Source organism: Podarcis pityusensis (genome assembly GCF_964106645.2).
Source record: "Podarcis pityusensis genome assembly, chromosome: 10".
NCBI lineage: Eukaryota > Metazoa > Chordata > Lepidosauria > Squamata > Lacertidae > Podarcis > Podarcis pityusensis.
The window spans coordinates 5,799,298-5,825,853 of NC_138035.1; the positions used below are offsets into that span (position 1 = coordinate 5,799,298).

The 26,556-nt window shown below is 48.1% G+C and overlaps 1 protein-coding gene across 2 annotated transcripts; it reads right to left on the reverse strand.

Moving 5' to 3' along the window:
* Positions 1-25,654, reverse strand: CALU (calumenin). 2 transcript variants are annotated; one of them, XM_081023209.1, is made up of 7 exons: positions 25,573-25,654; positions 15,373-15,608; positions 10,334-10,527; positions 7,343-7,509; positions 6,228-6,288; positions 4,674-4,873; positions 1-2,868 (listed from the first exon to the last, which is right to left on the reverse strand). In XM_081023209.1, the coding sequence occupies exons 2-7, from the start codon at positions 15,597-15,599 to the stop codon at positions 2,764-2,766; spliced, it is 954 nt and encodes a 317-aa protein (XP_080879335.1). In that variant the 5' UTR covers positions 15,600-15,608; positions 25,573-25,654; the 3' UTR covers positions 1-2,763. The 2 variants fall into 2 exon arrangements, with proteins under 2 accessions (XP_080879335.1, XP_080879334.1); XM_081023208.1 differs by lacking the exon at positions 10,334-10,527 and adding an exon at positions 10,601-10,794.
* Between the last annotated feature and the right edge of the window lie 902 nt (positions 25,655-26,556).

Below are 26,556 nucleotides of genomic sequence, written 5' to 3' on the forward strand. Positions count from 1 at the left end.
GGATGTAAACAGTTTTTATTAAGACACCATCTTTATGTTGTTGTACATTATATAAAACTCCATTTACACTCTACCAAAAAAAAAAAAAAGTCGTCTCCTAAAAAGGTGTACCATGAAGAGCTTTGGGGCATGCGAGTAACAAGTTTCTGTGGCCACCAGGTTCATATCTGCTTTGATAATAAAGATTGTGCAAGGAGGTAACACGGCGGAGTATAAAAATCAAGATACACGTGGCAGAAAGCCCCGACTTAAGACAGAATTCTGCTTCGACCATTTTTTTTTCCTGCGGTGGGGATTTTTTTTTTTACAGCACACATCTGCACAGCAGCACCCCTGAAACTTTGGCTCATCAGTGCTAAAAAGCAGGATCGCGGGCTTTTGTCTCCGAAGGTACCTGCTCCCGATATCGCTCACGCCAACAGGGCCAGCTAGGCTGCATGCGCACACAAGCAGACACCCCCCCCCCTCCTCGCTGCCAAATCTGCAGGGCAGAATTCCCAGGGGTGGCGGTGGGACATAGGCTACAGGGGGGAGGAGGGAGCTTTTGCTTCAGAGTGAAAAAATGCAAGCGTGGGAAGGAAAATGCAATTGTGGTGCTGGTGCACCTTCGTTAGTGTTCAACAAAGAAGCTGGGAAGCCAACAACGGCAACAGCTCCCTTTCCCCACTCAAGTCTTCACATCTGGGCAAAGAGAAGCCATGTTTCATTAACTCGCTGCCCCTCTCCATTCTCTGTGGCAAAGCAAATGGGGCTGAGGTCCTCTACATGGGTGTTTCGTTCTCCCACCGTCTGGCACCTTGCTCGACCAGGATGCACCTCCTTTCCTGAAACTGGGAAACGAGGAATGCCCTGCCGTTTCGTTATGAGCGGAAGCCCGGGCTCACGACACACTGATCTTACAAAATCCTGGATTCTTTCAACGCCTAGTTTCACGAGCATTGCTTTCCTGTTCCCGGCACCAAGTTTATTAACTAAAAGGAAGAGGTTAGTTGGAATTGACAGGTGTGGGTAGTGCTTTGAAGATTTCTGCCCTTGGAGCTGCCCTGGCTCAAAGGAAATTTGGGGAACTGTACCAAACCACTCACGATTACGACAGTTATTTAGTGCAGGCTGTAGGGAGAGACTGGCCTTTAGTGTTCAAGAGGCTTGCAGGGAGAGGTGTCTTAAGCGCATCAAAGCAGCCTATCTTAGCCTGCTGCCCTCCAGACATTTTGGATGAAAAGCTCAGAGACTGTCACGCAAAACCTTTGGAGAGTAGCAGGCTGAGGAAGACAGGCCTGAAACCCTGGGACCAGGTCCCAGCAGTCGTGCTGAGCACTGATCATGTTCTCATTCAATGGGCTTGCGGGGGGAGCCATTCCTGGTGGGCTGGACCCAGAAAACCTGCAAGAGCAAACTGGTCCTAGAATGGGAACTTGAGAGCGTCGGCTTCAAAAGGCCGAAATCCTACGTTGCACCCTGGGACCCGAGAGGAAGAAGAGAGGGCGTGTGGTTTGCCTTTTTTGAGGTAAGGAGAAGGCCCTCGCCCAGGCAGACTAGGCAGCTGTGGGCTTGGAAGCCCACCGGGAGATCAGAACACTGCTTGGGGAAGGTCTTTAATACTGCACACTGCTGCTGAATTTGCCATGCATTTTGCATAAAGGGCACAGATTCCCTCTCTACTTTTAGGCGCACGTTTTCGCACCGGGGTTCCTTTTTGGCAGGGAAGCCTGATTTAAAAAAAGAAAAGGTAAAGGCACTTCAAAAATGAAGGACTTCCATGTGCATCCGACTGCCACATTATTCTCCTGGCCTGCTTGACGCCCGTACGGCATTCGCCCATTTAAGGTACCAGCTGCTCACTGCTCTAAGCAGAGGCAGGCCCAGGCAAGCAGCAAACTGAACCAGGAAGGTAAAAGGTGGAGATGATTTGGCTATCATAACCAAGTCGGGGGGGGGGAATGCCCTGAATGGAGGGTTGTAGCAGCACTGGCCAAAGTCCTCTACCCCATCTGCAAGGGGGCTGGATGATCCCAGCTCCTGGGGGCAGCAGAAACACCAGGAATTAATACTTGGGGCGAAGCAAGGATGCCACAACTCCTCTTGTTGAAGGGTGCCATAACGTACAGCCTTCGGCGAACCTTCCTAACTCAGGTGTGGGAGGTGCATTGTGGGAAAATCCTCTTTCACTGAAGAGGGTAACAGTAGTAGGTTGAACTGGAAGCATCTGCTGTTGAAACTCTCTGCTAGGCCCTTTGAAATGGGCTGGAGGCAATCACCCCAGTTCAAAACAGTAATAGGGGGAAGAAACTAGAACACGGAAGCTTTCTCGTGCGTTTTTACATGGCCCTCCTTGTTCTCTGGCATTTTGCGATTGGATTTTGTAGCTAGGCACACACACACTCACAGGGGGAGGTCAGTTAGGGGGAGCTAGTGTTGCTCTAGGGCTAATGTTTCAGGATATGCATTCTTCATCTCACACGGGACCAAAAATAAAATACAAAAATAAAACAGAACTTATTAGACAAAAAAAAATTAAATCCAAAAATGCAAATCTATAAAACAAAACAACCCATTTGTTGCAAGTTAAAAGTTGCTTGTCAAAACACTGAGCTCCCGTCCCCACGGGAACAAGTAGCAAAGGAAGGACGGGAGAGGTTTATTCTCGTTTTTTCCACGTTGTTGCCTGAAACTGCCAGTCTCAGTAGTGAGAGAGAGTTCTTCGTGTTATTCCGGAAACCGTAAAAAATAAATTACTTTCTTCCTCCTTTCCTCCTCTCTGGCTTAGAACTCGTCGTGTCGTACTAAGGCTTCCCCAAAGTCCGTAGCCTGGCTGCCCACAAACAAGTCGTACTTGTCCACAATTTCTTCTTTGCTGAGTTTGCCATCCTAAAGAACAAAAAGAGAACTCAGGCGCTTTGGCAACTATTCCTAATGAGTCCTAATGAATGTTTAAGAGGGACAATCGCCCAAGACATTCCCACAAGCAAACCCTGTCAAAATAAATGGAAGCTCTTGTGTGGCTTCCATTCATTTCAACCAGAGCTGATCAGGAAAATGTCTCAGAGGACTTGGTTTCTATTTAGCTGCAGCAGCCTGATAGTTGACATACAGAGCAGGGAAGGAACAGGTCCCTGCCCCAACAGGTATACAGTACGAAGTGTACAAGAGAGGGCTGGGATTTTCTCAAAGGAGGAGATATGAGCTTCCATCCCTGGCAACTCCAGGTAGGGCTGGGAGGAACCCTGTCTAAAATCCTGCAGAATGTGTGTCAGTCCATGCAGACAGTACTGAGAATGGACCAATGGAATGAGTCAGAACTAGGCAGCTTCCTAGGAACTGCGGCCTGGTCCCCTGGGATCTGCTGAGACAGGCCACTCGGACCTGGGCCTCAATGACACCCAGTGATGTGGAATTCCAAAGCCAGTCACTCTGCAAAAGGGAGCCTGTCTGGGACCGTGCTGAGGAGGGCTGCACTGAGGAACGGTAGGAGCCACCCCCTTCCCCCTGCTCCTGCATCTTCTCAGGAGCAGGAGGACAGTATAGATTTAGAACAGTGGCTTGCAGAGGGGCATAGTTCAGAAGGCAGAAGCTGGGAAATACTGGATGGGGAACAGCTAGGAGAAGAAACACTGGAAGGGAGAGGGTTAACAGATCCACAGTCTCTGGACAGCCTCCCTCCACTCTCCCCAAGGTCAAGAAGAGCTCAGAAAGTTTCAGAACAGAAAGCACAGAGGGTGCTACAAGCTCAGATTACAAGACGTAGGAGTGACGTAGATTAATAGGGACAGACGGGTTGTAAGCTTAATTGGGAGCACTGCCGTTCTGGGTGGACGCTTTCTTTTGCCCTTAGCTGTGTTTATTAAAGAAACAAACTCAGGGGTCAGCAACCTATGGCCCACGTGGGCCGTTTAAACGGCCCATGAGTCGCCCCCAAACTGAGCCACCCGCTTGGCAAGTCTCTGCGCGCTGCGCTAAAGCAGCGCAGTGCGGAGTGGAGACTTGCTTCCATGGCACCGGAAATCGTGTCTGGACCGGAAATCGTGTATGTGCAGACGCGATCCAGCCCACGGAGCGATCTCTGCGGGAGTGAACTGGCCCTGGCGAGGTAAACCTTGCCGACCCCTGAATTACCATATTTTTCGCTCTGTAAGACGCACTTTTCCCCTCCTAAAAAGTAAGGGGAAATGTGTGTGTGCGTCTTATGGAGCGAATGCAGGCGGGAGGCTCTGCTCAGCGCTCCCTTTAAAGAGCCGCGTGGAGCGTGTGTGCGGCTCTTGGGGGCTTTTCCCTGAGGAGGGAGAAGGGCTGCCCTTCTCCCTCTTTGGGGAAAAGCCCCCAAGAGGGAACCCCCCGCACACACGCTCCGCGCGCTCTTTAAAGGGAGTGCGGCTCTTGGGGGAGCCTTTATCCCGCTGCCCTGGAGAGACTTCGCGCAGCTATCCCATAAGCAAAAGGGATCGCTGCGCAGCGATCCCGCTCGCTGTCCTGGCTTCTGGGATAGCCGCGCGCAGCCTCTTCTGGGCAGGGGGAGCCTTCATCCTGCTGCCCTGAAGAGGCTTTGCGTGGCTATCCCAGAAGCCAGATCCCTCTTGCTGTTCTGGCTTCTGGGATTCAGAATTCCTTTCGTTTGATCTGCTCATTTATGGCCATGGGGGAGGAAGCCAATTCCCTGAATCCTGACAGAGCCTCACCTTGTTCTGATCCGACTCGTAAACGAGGTGCCGTGCTTCTGCCTCGGCATGATCATAGTCCGAGGGGAGGATCCAGTCCTTGGTCTCCTCCTTGTCCATCTTCCCGTCGCGGTTCTTGTCCCGGAACTCTACAAATTGCTCTCGCTCCGTCTTCACCCACTCAGGCTCTTCGGCGTCGCCGTCGTGGCTGTACATGTCGCCTGTGGCGAAGGGGGAGAGAGGCAGAGAGACAGGCAGGCAGACACTGGGTCAGGCTTGAGAACCACGTGTCCATTGGACTCAGTTGCAAATTTTAACCTAAGGCCCCAAATTCAATAGATAAATTCAATAGATAATAAAAATAAATAATATTGCAGCAATCACACAAAAAGAATAAAAATCTATTGCGGAATGCAACATAGAGGCCCCAAAGCATATATACCGTATTTTTCGCACCAAAGGACACACCGGACAATAGGACGCACCTTGTTTTAGAGGGGGGAGAACAAGAAAAAAAAATTCTCCCCCTCTCTGCTCAGTGCCCCTTCAGCGAAGCGGCAGGAGGCGCTGCACAGAGAAGGGGAGAATTTCCCCCCTCTTGTTTCCCCCCTCTAAAACAAGTTGCCGTTTAAGGTGCGTTCAGTCGCCTTCAGGCGGCTACCTTGGAAGCCTGGAGAGCGAGAGGGGTCGGTGTGCTCTCCAGGCTTCAGGTTCCTTTCGACCTGCTCTTTGGGGCTGGCGGGGGGAAGCCCACCACCAGCCCCAAAGAGCAGGTTGGGGAGCAGCGCAAAGGCGCACGGCTAAAGAGGCTGCTGCCATAGCTGCGTGTCACCTCTCCAGCCGGGAGAGGGTAAGCAGGGCTTCTTTAGCCCCGCACGCGCTCTCCCGGCTGGAGAGATGGCGCGCGGCTAAAGAGGCTGCTGCCATAGCCGCGCGTCACCTCTCCAGCCGGCAGAGGGTCGCGCGGCTATGCTGTCTTCGCTCCATAGGACGCACACACATTTCCCCTTCATTTTTGAAGGGGAAAAAGTGCATCCTATGGTGCGAAAAATACGGTAAATTCAATAGATAATAAAAATAAATAATATTGCAACAATCACTAAAAAAAAGAATAAAAATCTATCGCGGAATAGGGCTATGTGAGGCTGATAACAAGAATGACTCTTAAATCACCTGGATCAGCAGCCGGCCTGGGAATGAGATTATGCAAGGTAAGGGGAGGCGAGTATCAAGAAGGGAGCACCTTTTTATTTTAAATGGTCTAGCCAGAAATCTTTTCCCTTTTGCCAAGATGCCGAGGAACACAAACTTGAAAGACACATCAGTATTAATGAAACTGGGAGGGACTGGGCAGCCAACCCATAACCAGCCCTGTTCCTCTGGGGTGTGACTGCCTCTCCCACAGTTACCATAATAATGGGGAGGATTTCTTAATTTAATTCACTACCCACCCTTCGTTCCAAAAGTGGGCTGCAGCCATTTTAAATACAGCATTTTAATAGTAACTTTGAGGAATGACAACGAGAATCTGAACTAAAGGAGGAGGAGGGGAGAAGGAAGTGATATCTGGCTCACCTATGTATTCTTCCAAGTCGATGAAGCCATCCCCATTCTTGTCAATGTCCTCCATTGTTTCCTGTTGAGAAAAACCAACGTCAGCATCGCAGCTTAAGCTCAGGTGGGACCTATGGTGCCCCTTCTTTGCCAGAGAGCAAAGAGAAGCGAGCGTAAGAAATGCTTTCCAGCAGGCAAGAAGAGAACCTTAGGATCAATATAGAACATACAGAGATCCCTAGAAGGGAGAACAGGGGTCAACATCCCAAACCACCCACCCACAGAACAAGTTCAGAAACCTCGCCTTCCACATACGACCCAGAGGTGGCAATGATAAGCTGACCGGAAACAGGGTGGATATGATTAAAATCAAATCGATTTAAATCACTAGTCGGTAAGACTTGACTTAAATCATTTTTTTACAGGAGGACTCATTCTTGCTGGTATAATCTCAATATCGGCAACCAAATGAAGGTTTCGTTTTTGGAATAATAAATTTTCAGAGCAGTTAATCAAAAATGACTGATTTGGTTGTACTATTAGAAATACATAGAAAGATAATTATGAAATTATGGTGAGGTTTAATAAGTTCACTGTTTATACTTGGACAGCTTTGCTGCTGTACTTTATCGGAAGGAGAAAAATAATCATTTCCTTAATAACAATTTATTTAACTAAAACAGTAACATTATGGCATATGTATCCATGTTTGTTAACTGATGTGGTTAAACAATTTAAAAAAAAAAAACTTGGACTGAGTTTTAGCACACATGAGAAACTTAAAACAAATCCTTATTTCCTGATGAATAGCCTTTGGACTAGAATGTAACTGAAATAGAAAACTATCTTTAGAAAGATTTTTCCTCCAAAAGCATTGTATTTTAAAAATCCAATTTAAATCTAAAAAAATCCGATTTAAATTTTAAAAAATCTGATTTAAATAAATTTAAAAATCTGATTTTTAAAAAAAATCATTAATATTATCCACCCTGACCAGAACACATTTCAGAAGTAGCATTAAAATGCTACTTCATAAACCTTTTGCAGGTGGGATATGGGTGGCAACGTGTCACTTAAATACAGTTATACTTGCTCCCTGGCTTAAGTTAACCCGTGTGTCCCCGCGTGGTTCCCACCTGCACAACTATATCCTTCATGTATTCATATTCTTCAGGATGCAGGAAAGCAGTGAACTCTTCCTTTGTAGCAATCAGGTCGCCGTCCTTGTCGGCCATCTTGAACCTCCGCTCATCTCTCACCATCATCTGCTTGTAGTTAAAGCCATCGTCGGGGTCGGGGTCGTCTGGGTGGCGAGAGAAAGGATGCGTCTGCTTCAGTGCCAGGAGATCACTTGAGGGGTAACAAACCTCGCCGGTGCTATCATTACTACTGCCGGAAGTGCAGTTGGCACACGTTTACTGAACATGTCACAGGGCACACTGTTCAGGGAAAACGACGGTAGAATAAGTGCCGCCCAGCAAGTTCTGCAGCACCCTTTCCAAGAGCAAAATGTTGCTCAGGGACCCTGGTGTTCCTCAGCCACAGAACGGCCAAACCAGGCTCCAGGTAACCATAATTTCTCACTAGCAAAAATGGTTGACTCTTTGGTCACCCTCCTGTTTTAAGGTACCGTATTTTTCGCTCCATAAGACACACCTGACCGTAAGACGCACCTAGTTTTTAAAGGAGGAAAACGGGGGGGAAATATTCTGAACGAAACAGTGGATGTATGATTTTTGTGGTTCATGCTGTGGCCACAGACATGTGATCTGATGGTGAATTTGGGGTGACCCAATGCAAAAATCCTGAGGATCCACGTGGATCTGTGCTTTGTAACCACGTTTTTGCGTCACTGCGGCCCCACGAAACAGTGGATGCGTGATTTTTTTGGTGCAGGCTGTAGCCATGGACATGCTATGTGATCTGATGGTGAATCTGGGGTGACCCAATGCAAAAATCCTGAGGATCCTTGGCTTGTACCTCCCCCCTCCCAGGCAGCCTCCTTTATTGCGTCCCTAATCTCCCTCCTGATTGCTTACCAATCAGCTGCTTCCTTTCAACAACCCCTTCCTTCTTGTTTGCCTTAATGTCTTTTCCTTAGCTGGAGCAGTTTTTTGCTCCACCTTTTCTTCTAATTTCTCTCCTCATTGCTTTAGTCTTCCTGTCTCCTCTCCTTGCAAGTTTGCTGTCTTTACCTCCCCCCTCCCAGGCAGCCTCCTTTATTAGCAGCCTTATCTCTCTGATCGCTTGCCGATCAGCGGCTTTGTTTCCAAAAGCATGATCTGCTTTTCGCCCCTGGGCAATTCGGCTCCAGGGACCACACATTCGCTGCATAAGACACACATACATTTCCCCTTACTTTTTAGGAAGAAAAAGGTGCGTCTTATGGTCTGAAAAATACGGTATATTTTAACCACAGCAATTACTTCATTTCGAACCAACTGCTAGAGTTACATGAAAGTAAGTTTATTATCTGGGTATCAAAATTAAAATAAAAGCCAAGAGCAACACACTGTTGCAACAGGAATGGCTCTTTTCCCAAGTCAAGTCAGGGAGTGCACGATAAGCAGGAAGGTGTGTTTGCAATAGGCTCAGAGCATTGCACACTAGCTTCCCCCCCCCCCAACCTGGTGCCATCCAGACAGTATGGACTACAACTTCCATTAGCCGTAGGCAGCATGGACGTGCTAGCAAGGGCTGATGGGAGTTGTAGTCCCAAAGATCTGGAGGGTGCCAGCCTGGAGAAGACTGGTTTGGGTCAATGCTAGTGAAGAGATTTTTGGAAAGAGCCCCGTCCCACATTGCAGAGTGGTGACCTCATTGGCACGGCAACTGAACCCAGAAGTTAGCCTTCCTTGCACTGAGTGACAGTTCCTCCTCTGCAGACAGGAACAGTGGGCCAGGGGTGGGCAACCCGTGGCCCTCAAGATGCTCCTGGGCTCTGTGACCACTGGCCGTGGCGACTGGGGCTTAGGGGAGCTGCGAGGCCAACGCAGCATCTGGGGGGCTTCTCTCCACCCCGATCGTTGAGCCCGGACACTGAGGTCCAGCGCCGAGGGCCTTCTGGCGGTTCCCTCACTGTGAGAATCCAAGTTACAGGGAACCAGGCAGAAGGCCTTCTCGGTGGTGGCACCCGCCCTGTGGAACGCCCTCCCACCAGATGTCAAAGAGAAGAACAACTACCAGATTTTTAGGAGACATCTGAAGGCAGCCCTCTTTAGGGAAGCTTTTAATGTTTAACAGACTACTGTATTTTAATACTTTGTTGGAAGTCGCCCAGAGTGGCTGGGGAAACCCAGCCAGATGGGCGGGGTATAAATAATAAATTTTATTCTATTCTTTTCTATTCTATTCTATTCTATTCCCAGGATTCTCCCCTCCTTTCTTAGGCACAGGGCTTGAAGAGCTCAAACGCAACAGGAGATTTAACGTTAACATACAGCCTGTGGTAGCACTCAGGAGAGTTACCATTAAGATCATGTCACTGCTGTATTTATCAATGAAGCAGAAGTGAGAAGAGGCATCTCCAGCCAAGGTCCAAGACTTCCAGGGCTTTTTGTGCTTCCTCAATGTAAGTTGGCAAGGGACCATTTTCAAAGGAGAGAACTGCTACCTCTCCCATAACATGGGATTCTATCCCGTGTTAGAAACTCAGATATATAAAGCTAGGCGCCAAATAACTCCTTAAATTAGGGTTACGGTCGCCCAAACTGAATGCCTGGTTGCCATTTTGCGGCCAGATGGCTGAAAAGTCGTATTTCTCAATGTGACTTTTTGGTTCCTGAGATTCCTTCTGATTGTGCAGATAAAGTATAGCGGACAGAATTCTGCAAGGTGTGTTGCTCATGTGCGAATACTGTCAAGATCCAAAGATCTCCAGGCACACACCTCCAGATGGTGGATACGTCAGACGCTATCTGGGCATTTTTACTGATAGCCAGGTGAAAAATGTGCCTGGCGAGATTCGAAGGCTGATTCTATCAGCAGAGACGCATCAGGCCTCAGATCTAAATCATTAGGCATTTCAGGCTTCCCATGGCCTGCAAGACCACCCTGGCCACCCACCCCCTTCCTGCTTTATCGGCAGGAGATCAGGATGACTGCGGCTCTGGCAACTTGCCCCTTACCCAGGTAAGTGCCATAGGTCACGTTTCTGTACTCATCCCAGGAGATTAAGCCATCTTGGTTCATGTCATACTCCTGCCACTGGTGCTCTACATTGTCATACACGTACTTCTTCTGCGCCTTCTTAATCCAGGCCTTCAGCTCCCCCTCGGTCACAAACCCATCCTTATCCGTGTCTATTTTACTTACAATCATTCTACAAGACAAAACAAGCAAGTTTCAAGACGCCGGGCTCCAGAAAGCGGTTGCCCCAAGAGCGGGGGACCTACCTAAGATGTAGCCGTAGGTGGCATTTTTATACTCTTCCCAGGAAATGAGCCCGTCCTCATTGAGGTCGTGCCCCTTCCACTGGCGCTCTACATCCTCGTAAATCCAGCGCTTTTGGGCAAATTTAATCCAGTCTTTTAGCTCTTCAGGAGTTACAAACCCGTCCTTGTCTTCATCTATTTTACTTACAATCTTTCTGTAGGAAATGCAGAAAAAGCCGGCAAGAGTTAAAAGAGACAAAAGTAAATAAATACCCAGGCCTACCGGGAGGGGGTCACGTGCCCTGTTTGGCAACAGCTATGGGGCAACCCAGTAGGGACGCAGGTGGCACTGTGGTCTAAACTACTGGGCCTAGGGCTTGCCAATCAGAAGGTCGGCAGTTCGAATCCCCGCGATGGGGTGAGCTCCCGTTGTTTGGTCCCAGCTCCTGCCCACCTAGCATTCGAAAGCACATCAAGTTCAAGCAGATCAATAGGTACTGCTCCGACAGGAGGGTAAACAGCGTTTCTGTGCGCTGCTCTGGTTCACCAGAAGTGGCTTAGTCATGCTGGCCAAATGACCCGGAAGCTGTCTGCAGACAAACGCCGGTTCCCTCATGGCGCTGTGGGTTAAACCACAGAGCCTAGGGCTTGCCGATCAGAAGGTCTCCGCGACGGGGTGAGCTCCCGTTGCTCAGTCCCCGCTCCTGCCAACCTAGCAGTTCAAAAGCATGTCAAAGTGCAAGTAGATAAATAGGTACCACTCCGGCGGGAAGGTAGATGGCATTTCCGTGCACTGCTCTGGTTCGCCAGAAGCAGCTTTGTCATGCTGGCCACATGACCCGGAAGCTGTACGCCGGCTCCCTCGGCCAATAAAGCGAGATGAGCGCCGCAACCCCAGAATCGGCCACGACTGGACCTAATGGGCAGGGGTCCCTTTACCTTTACGGGGCAGCCCAACAGTGGGAGGAGCAAGAGCCCTTATGCTACCAGGGAGAGGGCACCTGTAGCCATCTTTTGTTGCTGGGACTCCCTTCAACTACAGCCAGTATGGTCAACTGTCAGGGAGGATGGGGGGCTGCAGCCCGACAGCAGGTGGATAACAACCAACACCCCTTCCCTACCCTCTTCTGTACAGTGGTACCTCGGTTTTTGAACAGCTTAGTTCCCGAACAACTCAAAACCCAAACGCTGCAAAGCCGGAAGTAGGTGTTCCAGTTTTCGAACTTTGCCTCGGAAGCCAAACATGCTCCTGAGCTTCCGTTTTTACTGTTGCGCAGCTTATTTGAGTCCCCCGCGTAGTAATTAAGGCTTCCTTCCTTCAGTTTTACCCTTAAGCAGCAAATTTAAGTCCCCCCCAATCGTAATTAAAGCCTTCTGTTTCCGATTGCAGTGTTCTGAGGTAATATTTGGTGCTTTTGTTTTTGCTTTTGCGTTTTTGTGTGTGTGTCTTTTTCATTTTTGTGTCTGTGGATTGTTTTTTGTTTTATGATTGATTGATTGATTGATTGACTGCAGAAATGGATAAACCCCCCCCATCCAAACAATGACTATTATCAGTGCATGTAAGAAAAAATTTTAATTTAAATTTTTTTATTATCTTATTTATTTTATAGTACAGAACATTGATTATTACTTTCATTTTATGGCTCAATGGTCTCGTTAGATAGTAAAATTCATGTTAAATTGCTGTTTTAGGGTTTTTTTTAAAGTCTGGAACGGATTAATCCATTTTGCTTTCTATGGGAAAGCGTTCCTTGGTTTTGGAACACTTTGGTTTTGGAACGGACTTCTGGAACGGATTAAGTTTCAGAACCAAGGTACCACTGTATTAGGAAGGAACAGACTGAAGCTCTAGTGTTTGACAGCCTTGTTCAACAGCAATGTGGCAGCTGCTCATCTCTGAGGCCCAGTGGCCTCTGAAACCCTCAGCAATTTATATGGACCTCTCACGGCAGCCCACCTCCCCGTGCATCCAGTAGTAACCAAGGACCTGCCTGTAACGCCATGAAAGCACGGAACCAGATCCTGCCAGATGCTACCCATTATTTGACACAATTAAATCGACTTTAAACATTAACTTGCATTTAACAGCCCTGGTCTCGGGAGCCCTGAGGCAAGGAAAGCCACTCAGACACACACACAAAGGCTTCCTCCTTGCTCCAGGCAGCTGCCCCAGGGATCTCCAGTCACAGCAGCAGCTGCTGGGAATCAATAAAGCAAGTTGAGTCCGGGAGGACAGAGCTAGGGAAAAGGAGGGAAAGGGCTGCAGCTGCCACCTCCGCTGAGAAGCTCAAAAAGCAGCCAAGATGGAGGCAAGGGTGGTGGTGGTGACGGCTAGTTTTGAAATTCCAAGGTAAACGCATGCTACCTTCGTACTGTGTTAAAAACACATTGCCTTTGCGGAGTGTCAGATTCTTTTCCTTGACACCTGACCCACTAACAGGCAAGCTCTCGAGGGCCAGGCGTTACAGTTGGGCTGTTCTCCACCCCTTCTCTATCCTCCACTTGCATCAAAGCATGCTGGTGAGGGATTTAACTGAAACCCGACCCACAAGGAAAGGTCGGACGAGGTGGCAATTCTGGGCAAGAGGCGCGAGTCCTAGGAAAGTCGCCTGCAACCTGCCTGCCCTAACTGGACGATGACTCGCCTGAACAGCAGGACACACATCCTGCTACTCTAGAGCAGCCTTCCCCAGCCTTCTCATCACCCCTTGCCAGCGCAGACAGCTGCTCTGGAGAGTGTGCCTGTGATGTAACGTGAACTGGAGCGCTCGGCCCAAATTTCTGCTAGACCTACTGGCTTTGCTCGAACCCTGCTTGTGTGTGAGTGTAGGGTGCCACATGCACTAGTGGGTGACAGTCCGGATACCCTTCTTCTTGCCCTGACCCTAATGGGCACCTGCCTGTTGGAACAACACAGCACCACCCCACTCACAGCTGCCAGAGAAAGGGGGGAAAATCTTGAATCAATTCTCTGGCGCAAACGTGAGCATCATGATGCAAGCCTGTACTACTTTGCTGGGCTGGACAAACAACCAGGCTCTTTGGCCAAGGCCCCCACAGCGGTGCGGCATGTTCAGAAAGTCTCAACAGTGAGGGGCTAAAGGGGCAAACTTGCATGATTTATTTCCCAAGGAGAGCTTTTCCCAAGTCTGGAGCAGCAGAAGCGTAAGAATGCTCAGCCAAATATAACCACAGCTGTCACTCCTGTTACTTGACACTTGGGCCACGGGGTGGGTGGGGGTTGCAAGGTGCGGGAGGGAGAGGCATTTCCCACTGCACTGCCGAGGGAGAGCCATTAGCCCCATCAAGGTCACAGCCTTCTGGAGGAGCTAATTTGAACAAATGCGATGAAGCAAGTTACGGTATTAGCACTGCTATTCTCCTCGCCATGAACTCCAGGGCCCTGGTCAAGACTCTCGCCATGGGCACAAATTTATTAACAGTGGTACCTTGGAAGTCGAACGGAATCCATCCTGGAGGTCTGTTCGACTTCCAAAACGTTTGGAAACCAAGGCACGGCTTCCAATTGGCTGCAGGAAACACATTTCCTTTGCGGAGTGTCAGATTCTTTTCCTTGACACCGGACCCACTAACAGGCAAGCTCTCGAGGGCCAGGCGTTACAGTTGGGCTGTTCTCCACCCCTTCGCTATCCTCCACTTGCATCAAAGCATGCTGGTGAGGGATTTAACTGAAACCCGACCCACAAGGAAAGGAAGCTCCTGCGGCCAATCAGAAGCCGCGTCAGACATTCGGGTTCCAAAGAACGTTCGCAAACTGGAACACTCACTTCCGGGTTTGCGGCGTTTGGGAGCCAAAACGTTCGACTCGCAAGGCGTTCGCGAACCAAGGTACAACTGTACTGTTAATCAGCAACTCGGTAAAAGGTAAAGGGACCCCTGACCATTAGGTCCAGTCGTGGCCGACTCTGGGGTTGCGGCGCTCATCTCTTTATTGGCCGAGGGAGCCGGCATACAGCTTCCGGGTCATGTGGCCAGCATGACTAAGCCGCTTCTAGCGAACCAGAGCAGCGCACGGAAACGCCGTTTACCTTCCCGCCAGAGCGGTGCCTATTTATCTACTTGCACTTTGTGCTTTCAAACTGCTAGGTTGGCAGGAGCAGGGACCGAGCAACGGGAGCTCACCTCATCGCGGGGATTCGAACCGCCGACCTTCTGATCGGCAAGCCCTAGGCTCTGTGGTTTAACCCACAGCGCCACCTGCGTCCCAATCAGCAACTTAAGGGGCACTTAATAACAAGATGCACCTGCACAGATTTTAATGAAATCTTTGGGGAACCTTTGGCCTTCAAGGTGTTGCTGAACTACAACTCCCATCAGTACCAGAAAGCGTGGCTGGTGGTCAAGGATGATGGGAGTTGTTGTTCGGCAACATCTAGGTCAAAGGCTCCTCACACCTGCCGTAACTCTGTAGATACTGACCTGGGAATAATTTCCGTTTAATTCATGCCAGCTTACTCCTGAGAAAAAGTCGCTAGCTTTGGGCTGCAAGTCTGTCTAAAGGAGGAATGGGTAACTTGAGGATTTTCAGGTGCGGTTGGGCTCCAACATCTACCAGCTGCAGGTAGCATGGTAAATGGTGGGAATTCCACAATACCTGGAAGGCTACAGGCTCCCTACCCATGGTCTAAAGGCAAGGACAGTTGCTTAGCTGGTCTGTGCATCAGAGCCCCATGGGAGCTGGCTTGTGGGGAAGGCACACAACAGGCTGCAGTGGATTTGAGTCACCCCCAAGCAGCCTTCCTATGTGAAAACCATCAAGGTTTCCTTACCCCAGCCTCTCCTTGCTCTCTTCTGGCGTCAGCTGGTCAAAGGTCTTGGCCTCATCTGCACCCAGGAAGGCATCGTGGTCATAGTCGAAGTTCTGGGCATCATCATGGACCTTGTCGCTGAGCTGAGGTTCGTGGTGGATGCGATCCTTCTTCTCGGTGGGTTTGCTCAGAACACAGGCGGTCCACAGGGACAGGTACAAAACGACCTGCCGAACAGCCACAACCATGGTGATATCCTTGGGAAATTAAACACAGGAGCAAGAGTTAGCTTGTTTGAAGCTGAAGGTCTTCAGGCTTCCCGTGGGCACCATCAGTCACGCCACACAATTGCCCTTCTGCTAGATACTTCCAACTGCAGAAAAAGAACGTTATAATTAGCTGGCTGCCTGATGCCACTCGTCTTAATTAGCAAGAAGTGATGGCATTTGTGATCACCATGTTGACTGTGCCCATATGAACCCTGAGGCTATTATTTTCTCATGGTGTAGAGGCATCAACAACTAGCCAGGCACACACTAATACGTTGGGTTAAGCTAAATGTAACTGACCACACTACCCTCCTGCAAACAGGCTATTTTGAAACTACAAAGAACGGAAGTCGTGGCTGTGTAGGTGTTCAGAACTAGAGAACTGCAGCCAAAGACTTGGCTAGTTCATTCTGAACAATGTGAATTTCACTCCCCACATGCCACACCTCTTTTGACAGTGCTGTCCCCAAAGCTTCATGCCTCCAGAAGCTCCCTTATTCATCCACCCCTCTGCTGCAAACTGCACACAGCTCCTCTGTCCCAGGGTCCCAGGTGACCCTCCATTAGGACAAGGGAACAGGAAGGAGGAAGATACAGGCTTGCAAAAGCAGCCTTTGCCATCAGCAGGCTGGAGTTGATAGATGCTGTAGTCCAAAACACCTGGAGGTCACTAGATTGGCAAAGGCTGAGCAGAGGGAAGGAAGGTAGCTCCGTTAGCAGAGCATGTGACTCCTTAATCTCAGTGTTGTGGGTTTGAGCCCCACGTTGGGAAAAAGATCCCTGTATTGCAGGGGGTTGGACTAGATGACCCTGTGGACCATTCCAACTCTACAATTCTATGATTCTAAGGATACAGCGCTGGCTGACAGGTGGAAACTGAAGGAGGCAGAGGACAGAAAGAAGCAGGGACACAGAATAAAGACACAGGTGCTTTTTTATTGGCCCCTCCTTCCCTCAACTCTGCCTCCTCCATAATCCATTCATTGCCTCAGTTTCTTTCCAGTTCTGCCTTCCTGGACTCCCTGTATCATATATTATCATGATTACAAGTACACCTTACAAACATGATTTCACATGATTACCAGTACACCTTACAAACACATACCGTATTTTTCGCTCTATAAGACGCACCGGACCACAAGACGCACCTAGTTTTTGGAGGAGGAAAACAAGAAAAAAAATATTCTGAATCTCAGAAGCCAGAACAGCAAGAGGGATCGCTGCGCAGTGAAAGCAGCAATCCTTCCTGCTGTTCTGGCTTCTGGGATAGCTGCGCAGCCTGCATTCGCTCCATAAGACGCACACACTTTCCCCCTTACTTTTTAGGAGGGAAAAAGTGAGTCTTATAGAGCAAAAAATATGGTATTTTGAATACAATTACGGTACATATCTGACGTCCCTCCCACCCCCCTTTTGTGTTTCCTTTTCTACTTTAGATTTTTAACACTTTACTCCATTTTTTCTTCCTTTTATCTTAGTTATATTTTTAACTGTTTGATTTAAGTTAATCCTACTAATGAACTTATCTGCATCCCTGAACCTTTCAGATATTCTACAAATTTTCCCATTCTTTAATCATTCCCCCCCCCCTTTGGTTTCATATTACACCCATCAGTTTTGCCATTTGGCATAGTCCATCAATTTAATCAGCCACTCTTCCTTAGTTGGTATAGCATCTTATTTCCACTTCCGGGCAAACACCATTCTGGCTGCGGTTGTGGCATACAAGAGCAAATTTTTAAGGTCCTTCCGGTTTTTTAGTAAAGGTTATCTTAAACATTCTCTTCAATTCATTATAAATCATTTCCCAGAAGACTTTTACAGGACCACCACATATGATAGAAAGTGCCTTTCTTTTCTTTACACCATGGGTAGGCAACCTAAGGCCCGGGGGCCGGATCCGGCCCAATCGCCTTCTCAATCCGGCCCGCGGACAGTCCAGGAATCAGCGTGTTTTTACATGAGTAGAATGTGTCCTATTATTTAAAATGCATCTCTGGGTTATTTGTGGGACATAGGAATTCGTTCATTTTTCCACAAAAAATATAGTCCGGCCCCCCCACAAGGTCTGAGGGACAGTGGACTGGCCCCCTGCTGAAAAAGTTTGCTGACCCCCGCTTTACACTTTCAGCATGTGTTTGAGTGGACTCCATGTATCCTTGGCCCACACCTAGTAAGAATGTTTTCAGCATCTAGAGTAGCCTGTGACTTCTCCGCACATGGCATGCTGCTGTTTAATGCTCACTTCTTTAATCTACCATAGCATCATAGGTGTACAGCCTATGGAGGGTTTGCTTGCAGATTCATAAGCTTCAGGAAAGTATTCAGCACAACTGAGCAAGAAGCCCTTTTGGAATTCAATGCTGGTGCTGTGTTACGTTCTTTTTTAGGCTTAAGAAGAACTCCCTCTGCAATGTTGTGAAATTCCATCTTGAAGGAGGATTCCACAATGAAGAACACTAATAACAACAATCTCCTCTTTTTGTGGCATACCTACAGCAGCTAGGAAATGCTCACCTAACCTAAAATGATAATAAAAATGTCATCAGGCAAGACCTCTCTGAGAACGGAAGGGGAGTGTTTTCCTGCCAACTACAAAACACTGTGGCAGTACAGAATTTGCTCACTGTTATGGAATTTCAACAGCTCCATGCGTAAAGAGATACACAATTTATAGTCTCACCCAGCCCAGGGAGAAAAATCACATCACAGGGAAAAGAGAGGAGGGGATCAGAGTCACCAAGCTGTTTTGGCAAATGCTTAAGATTCTGGGGGAGAGATTCAAGCCCCTCCCTGCCGCCAAAGCCATCATATATATTATATGCACGTGATGCGCTCGAAGGGGTTCTGTGCAACTTGCATTCCAGCAGCAAGACTTTTAACTATTTATAGCACATCATCTTCCTCCACCACCACCCTTCGGATAGCTGCGGAGCTAGCTCTGCATTGGCCACAGGGCTCCCTATAGCTCCCCTGTTCCAGAATGAGCCACCACAATACTTCATGAAGGCCTGTGTGGAATTGACGCAAGGAATACTAACGTGAGAAACCTCTGCGCATGCCTCACTGTAACCCAAGCAGTCTTTTAATCTGAAAGAAACAGGGCCGGAAGGTCTCAGGGGGCTGGCTCCCTAGTAATGTAAAATATTTTTCAGAGAAGTCTGAAAGTCCAATTTCAGTTTTATCTGGCCCTGTGAGCTAAGCATTCCAGCGAGGACACATTACGTAAGATGTCTCTTCTGCCTAATGTACAGAGTCAGTTTGCTGCTCCTGTTCAGTACTTGCCAACATTGGCTTAGCAGTGGCTCTCCAGAATCTCAGGCAAAGGTGCATTTCCCTGCGACTTAAAGGTAAAGGGACCCCTGACCATTAGGTCCAGTCGTGACCGACTCTGGGGTTGCAGCGCTCATCTCGCTTTATTGGCCGAGGGAGCCGGCGTACAGCTTCCAGCTCATGTGGCCAGCAGGACTAAGCCGCTTCTGGCGAACCAGAGCAGCGCACGGAAACGCTGCTTACCTTCCCACCGGTGCGGTACCTATTGATCTACTTGCACTCTGATGTGCTTTCGAACTGCTAGGTTGGCAGGAGCAGGGACCGAGAAATGGGAGCTCACCTCGTCATGGGGATTCGAACCGCTGACCTTCTGGTCGGCAAGCCCTAGGCTCTGCGGTTTAACCCACAGCACCACCCACGTCCCTTTTCTCTGCGACTTACAATTCTGCAATTGGAAAGGCCAGGGATTGAATCTAGGACCTGGTATGCATCCTCCATTTCTGAATATGGTTGCTGAGGAAGTGGGAGAGCGGTTTGTCCCTGCACGCGCATTGGACTTCAGAGGAAGTACCTCCTCAGTGACTTACAGAAAGATGGCTCCACTCTCCTGATGGACAGCACAAATTACGCCCAGAAACCAAGACCAACCCAAATGCATGGAGCACACCATTCACAACTTTCACTGACCTGGAGCTCTGCAGAACTCAAAACTCTGCTGCCCTGCCTTTCCTTGGACCACAGTCACCACCTTACAAGCACTCTATCATCATCACCCATCTTTTTCCCTAACAGGACTCAAGGTGGCTTACAGATAAAAACAAGAACTGCTAACAACATAGAACAGATTTAATGAAAACAATGAAATGTTTTCTGACGTCCCTTTGTTGTGGCACACAACAAAGCTTTCTCTCCCCTTTCCCTTTCCCACCCACCCTCAAAATCAGCTACAAAGGGTTGAGGGAGCAGATTTTGGGGGTGCGCAGAGGGAGGAGAGGGAATGGAAGTTCCCGCAGAACTATGCGCACAGGGCATTGGATACAACCCATTATGCTCACATTAAGGCCAGATTTCATTTTTAAAACATGCTATTATTAAAAGCAATGACAAACCTAGACAGCATATTAAAAAGCAGAGACATCACTTTGCCAACAAAGGTTTGTATAGTTCAAGCTATGGTTTTCCCAGTAGTGATGTATGGAAGTGAGAGCTGGACCATAAAGAAGGCTGATCGCCAAAGAATGGATGCTTTTGAATTCTGGTGCTGGAGGAGACTCTTGAGAGTCCCATGGACTGCAAGAAGATCAAACCTCTCCATTCTGAAGGAAATCAGCCCTGAGGGCTCACTGGGAGGACAGATCCTGAAGCTGAGGCTCCAAGACTTTGGCCACCTCATGAGAAGAGAAGACTTCCTGGAAAAGACCCTGATGTTGGGAAAGATGGAGGGCACAAGGAGAAGGGGACGACAGAGGACGAGATGGATGGTTGGACAGTGTTCTCGAAGCTACCAGCATGAGTTTGACCAAACTACGGGAGGCAGTAGAAGACAGGAGTGCCTGGCGTGCTCTGGTCCAGGGGGTCACGAAGAGTCGGACATGACTAAACAACTAAACAACAACTTTATTAAAAACTGGCATGCATCTGTAAATCCAATTTTACATTTCTTTATTCTGAAAAGTCAGTTGTTCTGTTAAAAAAAAAAAAATCTACGCTGCCTAAAACCGGCTGAGGACTCCAACTGGCTTACTCCTACTTCCAATTCTTTTTTTCCAAGGTATTAGGACTATTCTGGCTGTTAAAACCACAACATATTAGACCAGCACACAAACACATGCCTTAAGCAAATTGCCTGTTCCTCCAAGTATCTCACACAATGAGCTGTTTATATCCATGAGCTATAAAGCACAGTCCAGAACAGGAGACAGCAATCTCAATCGCACATCCAATTTGCAATGTGCCTGCACCTTGAATTTTCTGTCCCCAAAACCCATCATTTTGAGCTATGACACAAAAAGGAGGGGATTCTAAGGGACACGGACAACAGGTCGTTGATAGGGGGGTTTTTTGGGGGGGGAGCAGAGTGATTGGAGGGTAATCACTATACAAAGCAAGATGCAGAAGCTTTTTGCATCTCTTATCTCAGAGATGGGCAGACACGCTGTGGCAATTGTCATGTTACATGCTCCAAACTCATCGTGACATAGTAGATTGGAGGCTTGTACAGTATTTAAAGAAACAGTTTTGACAGGCAGCACACATAAACCTGGCTTGCGGGAGAATTGCAGCGTGGTAATCCTCTCAGTGAGCACACACAACAGCATACAAAAACTGGTGCAATTTAAGGATGGGAAATTGGCCCACTCAACTAAAATTGGTGTGCATTGCCGGAGGTCAAGCTTTCAGAGTTCAGCTAACAGTGCCTTATCCAGCAGCCATATAGATATTGATCTCTTGTAGCCTTCCCTGAAGCATCTAATTAGAACTGTGAGAACTGAACGGGTCTTTGGTCTATCTGATCCAGAAGGGCTCTTCTGGTGTACTGAAAGAGTCCACCAGGCAGCAATCGAAATTTGCTAGGCGCCAGGCACATTTTGCACCCAGCTGTTGGCCACTTGCGACCAAGTGAAGATGCTCCAATGGCGCCCGATGTCTCCACCATCTGGAGGTGCATGCCTGGGGATCTTTGGATCGGGACTGTTTTCATACACTAGTATCTGTAGAATTCTGTTATATTTTTTCTGCAAAATCAGGATGAATTTCAGGAACCAAAAAGTCGTATTGAAAAATATAACTTTTGAGCCATCTGGGCCAAAATAAGGCAACTAGGCATTCAGTTCTGGTGACTGTAACCCTGGTTTAAGGAGCTATTTGGTGCCTAGCTTATATATCTGAGTTTCTAACACTGGAGGCTAACTGGAGGTAACTTCATCAGCTGAGCTATCTATATGTGGCATGACACTCCAGACACTTAAAAAGGACTCTGCCCGAGAGAAGCTGGCCTCCTGCCTGGGGCTGGAAAACCATCTCGGATATCTAGGCACCAGGAGGATGCATATATAATTTTAAAGAACTAGCATCAAATACTTTAGCCTCACACAAAAATCCTGTATGTGTAGTATTATCATTCAGATTTTTAAGTTGCTCCACAGCCAGGGGCAATTGAAGTGTTGTACAATAAAATAAAATGGGACAAAATACCAACAACACAGACTCTGAAAATCATAAAACCGTTTCTGATCAATTAATATTCCAGTAATGACTGGGCGACATTTCAAGGAAAGTATTCTTAAACAAACTTTCAGTAACTTCATTCAAATAAATGCTTAAGTAAATTCATTTACTTCATTCAAGTAAAGTTACCAGAGCACAAGAAACCCCCAACAGCACTCAAAATACTACCAGCAAGCAACCTGCTTCTCCCATCTTGAATCAAATACATCTAAGCAACAGCCTGATTGCCCAACACATATCCAGATGTGGTGGTCATTCACAATTGCCAACAATGTGTACAATGTACAGGGGCCTGAGAGTGACCTTAAAATAGCAAGCAATGCTATCATACGGACAACTGCTAAACATGGGAATAATTCAGGGCAACTACTTTTGAAACAGCTTAGACCACACAGAGTCGCTTAACATAAGCAAGCTACCTTTATCAAAGCGTGGATTTTTACACCCACTGATTGCACATTTATGGATGAAAATAGCCTTATAACCTCTTAGTGACTCAGAGTACAAAACCAGAGAATTTGTTACATCAGACTAATACAGAGTATGGGATCTCACATACATGGTGTTAAGAGAGAAGCCTTCCCCATCCAGATGTTTTGGAATACAACTTCCATCAGCCTCAATCAATGGGAGTTGTAGTCCAGAACATCTGGAGGACACCAGGTTGGGGAAGGTGATGTTACAGTGTCCTTGATTGCGTAGCAAGTACGAATGTGTTGCTATTTGTAATCTTAAATCTACTGTGAATGAACGCTAGAGAAGACCATTACCTTCACACCCAGATAAACAGCTGGCTACTGTCAGAGAAATAATAACAAAGGTTTGTGCAGGTGATCAATCCATGCCAGCCAGTCAGTCCAGGTGAAAACTGCACACAGTGTATTACGATGAGCAGAGCACCAGTGTTATACCACAACACAAGTGCTTTGGAAATGTTGCTGCGTTCAGTGGCACTTCCTTTCTCATTCCCTGTTTCCCATGCCAGGGACACAGCAGGCGTGAAAGTGTTTAAAATGTGTGAATTGAATTTAAGTTCTTTTAACTCAGGAGTGGAGATCCCCAAGCTCTCTCAATTATCTTGTTGCACACCAGTCCCTAGCATTCAAAGCCGGAATGGTCAATGATGAAAGATCACAGGTTGCTCACTCCAGTTCCAAAAGATCACACAGACACACCCCACCACCTGGTGTTTCCAGAGTGGAAGTCATAGAATAAAAACAGTAAAACAGCAGTACCCCAGGATCAGCATCTTCCAATGTACAGTATATGTTCTAGAAGAGCAGCCATGTTAGCTATAACAAACTAATAAATATAATTATCTATTTAAACTCCGTACGTCTGGCTGGGTTTCCCCAGCCACTCTGGGCACCTCCCAACTGAATATTAAAAACACAATACAGCATTAAACCTTAAAAACTTCCCTAAACTGGGCTGCCTTCAGCTGTCTTCTAAAAGTCAGGTAGTTGTTTATCTCCTTGACATCTGGTGGGAGGGCGTTCCACAGGGCAGGTGCCACTACCAAGAAGGCCCTCTGCCTGGTTCCCTGTAGCTTTGCTTCTTGCAGTGAGGGAACCGCCAGAAGGGCCTCAGAGCTGGACCTCAATCCAATAAAAAAGCCAACCAACATTCGGTAGCTGTAACTTTCACATCGTGCCCAAACAAAAATGTGAACTAGATGGACAATTAGAAAAACCCGGTAAGAGACGTTCCTATATGCTTACTGTATACTTGCTTCAAAACAAACTGTCCTTGAATTCCAAGTTATCACTGGGTTGTTCCTTGTCTAATTCATCAACTGTTCTGTATCTTTCGAAACACCCCAAAGCATCAGGGAAGAGCTTGTACCTCAATGACAGAGTACACTGAGTGCCCAGGGTCCAAGATTCAATGCCCAATTTGGGGGTGTCTCAGGGAAGGAGTGCCAGGAAAGCCTCTGCCATTCATAGTGAACAATACTGTACACAGGACTACATGAGCCAATGGTCTGTAATTATACAATGAAGGTTAAACATAAGAAAATCCAGTTTAATGGATGAGGCTAAAGTCCAGCATCCCGTTCTCACAGAGACAGACTAGAGGCGGATGAACAGTTAGGGCTGTACAACAGTTAGGGCTTATGCACACTTAGCTTTTGCCCCGTTCTTTCCAGGTACAGGACTTTTTCCTGCAAAAACACACACCCTTTTTAGTGCTCCATGAGAGCTAATGTCAATTGGGGTTTTCTGTGCATTGCTGTTTGCTCCAATTGAGCTTTAAAGAGTGGGTTTCCTCAGGGGGGGAAACTGTGGCAAAAAGGGAGTGGGTGGGCTCAGATACAGAGCTTTAAAGCGTGGACCTGCCTGGTAAGAGCCAAGGAAAATTAAGTGTGGGCAACCTGAACACTCCTCACTTTTTAATCGCAGCAACTGGTATTCAGAGGCATACTGCCTGCAACAGTGGAAGCAGAACATAGCCGCTGTGGTTAGTAAGAGTTGATAGAACCTCACGGAAGATAAATTAATTTGTTTATTTATTACATGTTCCTCTCTTTCTTTGTGTCTGTATACATATGTATGTTGTATATTTTTTTAATGCACAGGGGAAGAAAACACTCAGTGAAGTCACGATCAAACTGATCAACAGGAGGTTCAGAACCAAGAAAAGGTTGCTTCATAAACTGTAAGCAACTTAATAAATTTGCTGCGTTTTACCTTAAAAAGAAAAGCCCTTTTAAAAATGGTTAGTAAAGACTACTCGAGTCAGGTCTATCACAATTGCGAAGCCCAGAGGCAGGGTGAACCTCAGCACCAAATTAGAGGGTGGAGTGAATTCTGACTGATGGGCAAATTGACAGGCGGACAAAAGAATTGACACCTAAGGGCGCCGTAGAGCAGCTTCCCCAGCCTGGCGCCCTCCAGTCGTTCTGGGCTACGACTTCCATCGGGTGGCGAAAACGTCAAGGGAGGCCCCGCTGGCGGACTGCCCAGTTATTGCTGTTTATTAAATTTATATGCCGCCTTTCATCCGAAGATCACAGCGTGGTTTGCAGAATAAATAATAATAATAATACAAATACAGAACAAAACGGGCCACAGCAGCTGACCACCAGGCAGAGAGAGAGAGAGAGAGAGACGACCACTGGATAGCAAGACGTGGGCCTCGGTGGCCCCCGGGTCTGACCCTATTTCCGTGCCCCTGCGCTTAAACACGCAAGTCCCCAGGCTGTCGGAAGGCGATCATAAGGGACCGAAGGAGGCACGTCTGCACTCCTCGGCACTTGGGAGCTTTTTGTTTCCCCGGAAGAAACCCTCTCGCTTTCCTAGACCATCCCCGGTCGCATTCACACGTGAATCTGAACCCGGGTCAGAAGCGGCTCCGGGTCAGAACAGTGACACCCCCCCTCCTCTGGAGGAGCACGTGCTCGTGTGAGCGCGCCTCCCCGCTTTAGCCGCTCCCGAGCTGGCCCCGTTACCTTCCCTCTCCTGCCGCCGTGGCCGCCGCCGCCTCGGCTTCTCCCCCTCACGACGACCGGAAACGGCCGCGCCAAAGGCCAACCCTCCCCGCCCCACGCCCCGCCTCCTCCTGGCCCTGCACACCAATCAGAAGCCGCAGTCCTTCCCTCGCGGCTTTACCATTGGCCTTCGCGGCTGCTTACGCCCCGCCTTCCCCATCCCTCCTCCCTTCCCTTAGCGGACCGAAGCTGGGCGAGGCGGAGTGGGTGGGAGGAGCCGAAGAGGAAGCGACTGGGAGCGGATTGGCTGGAAAGCGCCACGTCCTCACGCCGCGCGCGCTCCGGCTACGCACGGAGACACGCTAAGCCGCCCTCTTCCGAAGCCGGCCCTCCGCGCGCGCATGCGCCGAGCGGGAAACGGGCGCGTGAGGGAGGCGAGCGAGCGGGCGGCCGTTGGAAAAGGCGGGAAAAGCGGGAGGCGCTGAGGCGAGTTGGGTTTTTCCCGCCAGGAAAGGGCTCCTCAAGAGTAGTTTCCCAAACGTGGGTCTCCAGTTCTTTTTGCACTGCATTTGCCATCGTGGTAAATACAGATTTCAAGTAAAAATGGAAAATGTGAGGGTGGTGAGCTATAATAATAATAACTTAATAATAATTTATTATTTATACCCCGCCCATCTGGGGTATTCCTGAGTGAACAGCAACAATGCCATAACTCAATGGCAATAATTTAGCAATCGCAATAATTTAGGCTCCTCTTCTATCACTAAACTGAAGGGGACTTACTCCTGAGTAGACATGCATAGGATCGCCCTTGCTGCCTCACGTTTTTAACCAAGCGATGGGGAACCTGCTGTGGCCTTTAAAAATTACTGTTGGGGGGGAAATATCTTATTACGTGGTTTTCTTTTACAAAAATCCAATAGTAGCCTCATTATAACAATGCCAGATTATAATACAATTGCTAATACCAATCATTCAGATGCCAAATTATATAATTCAGGTGGC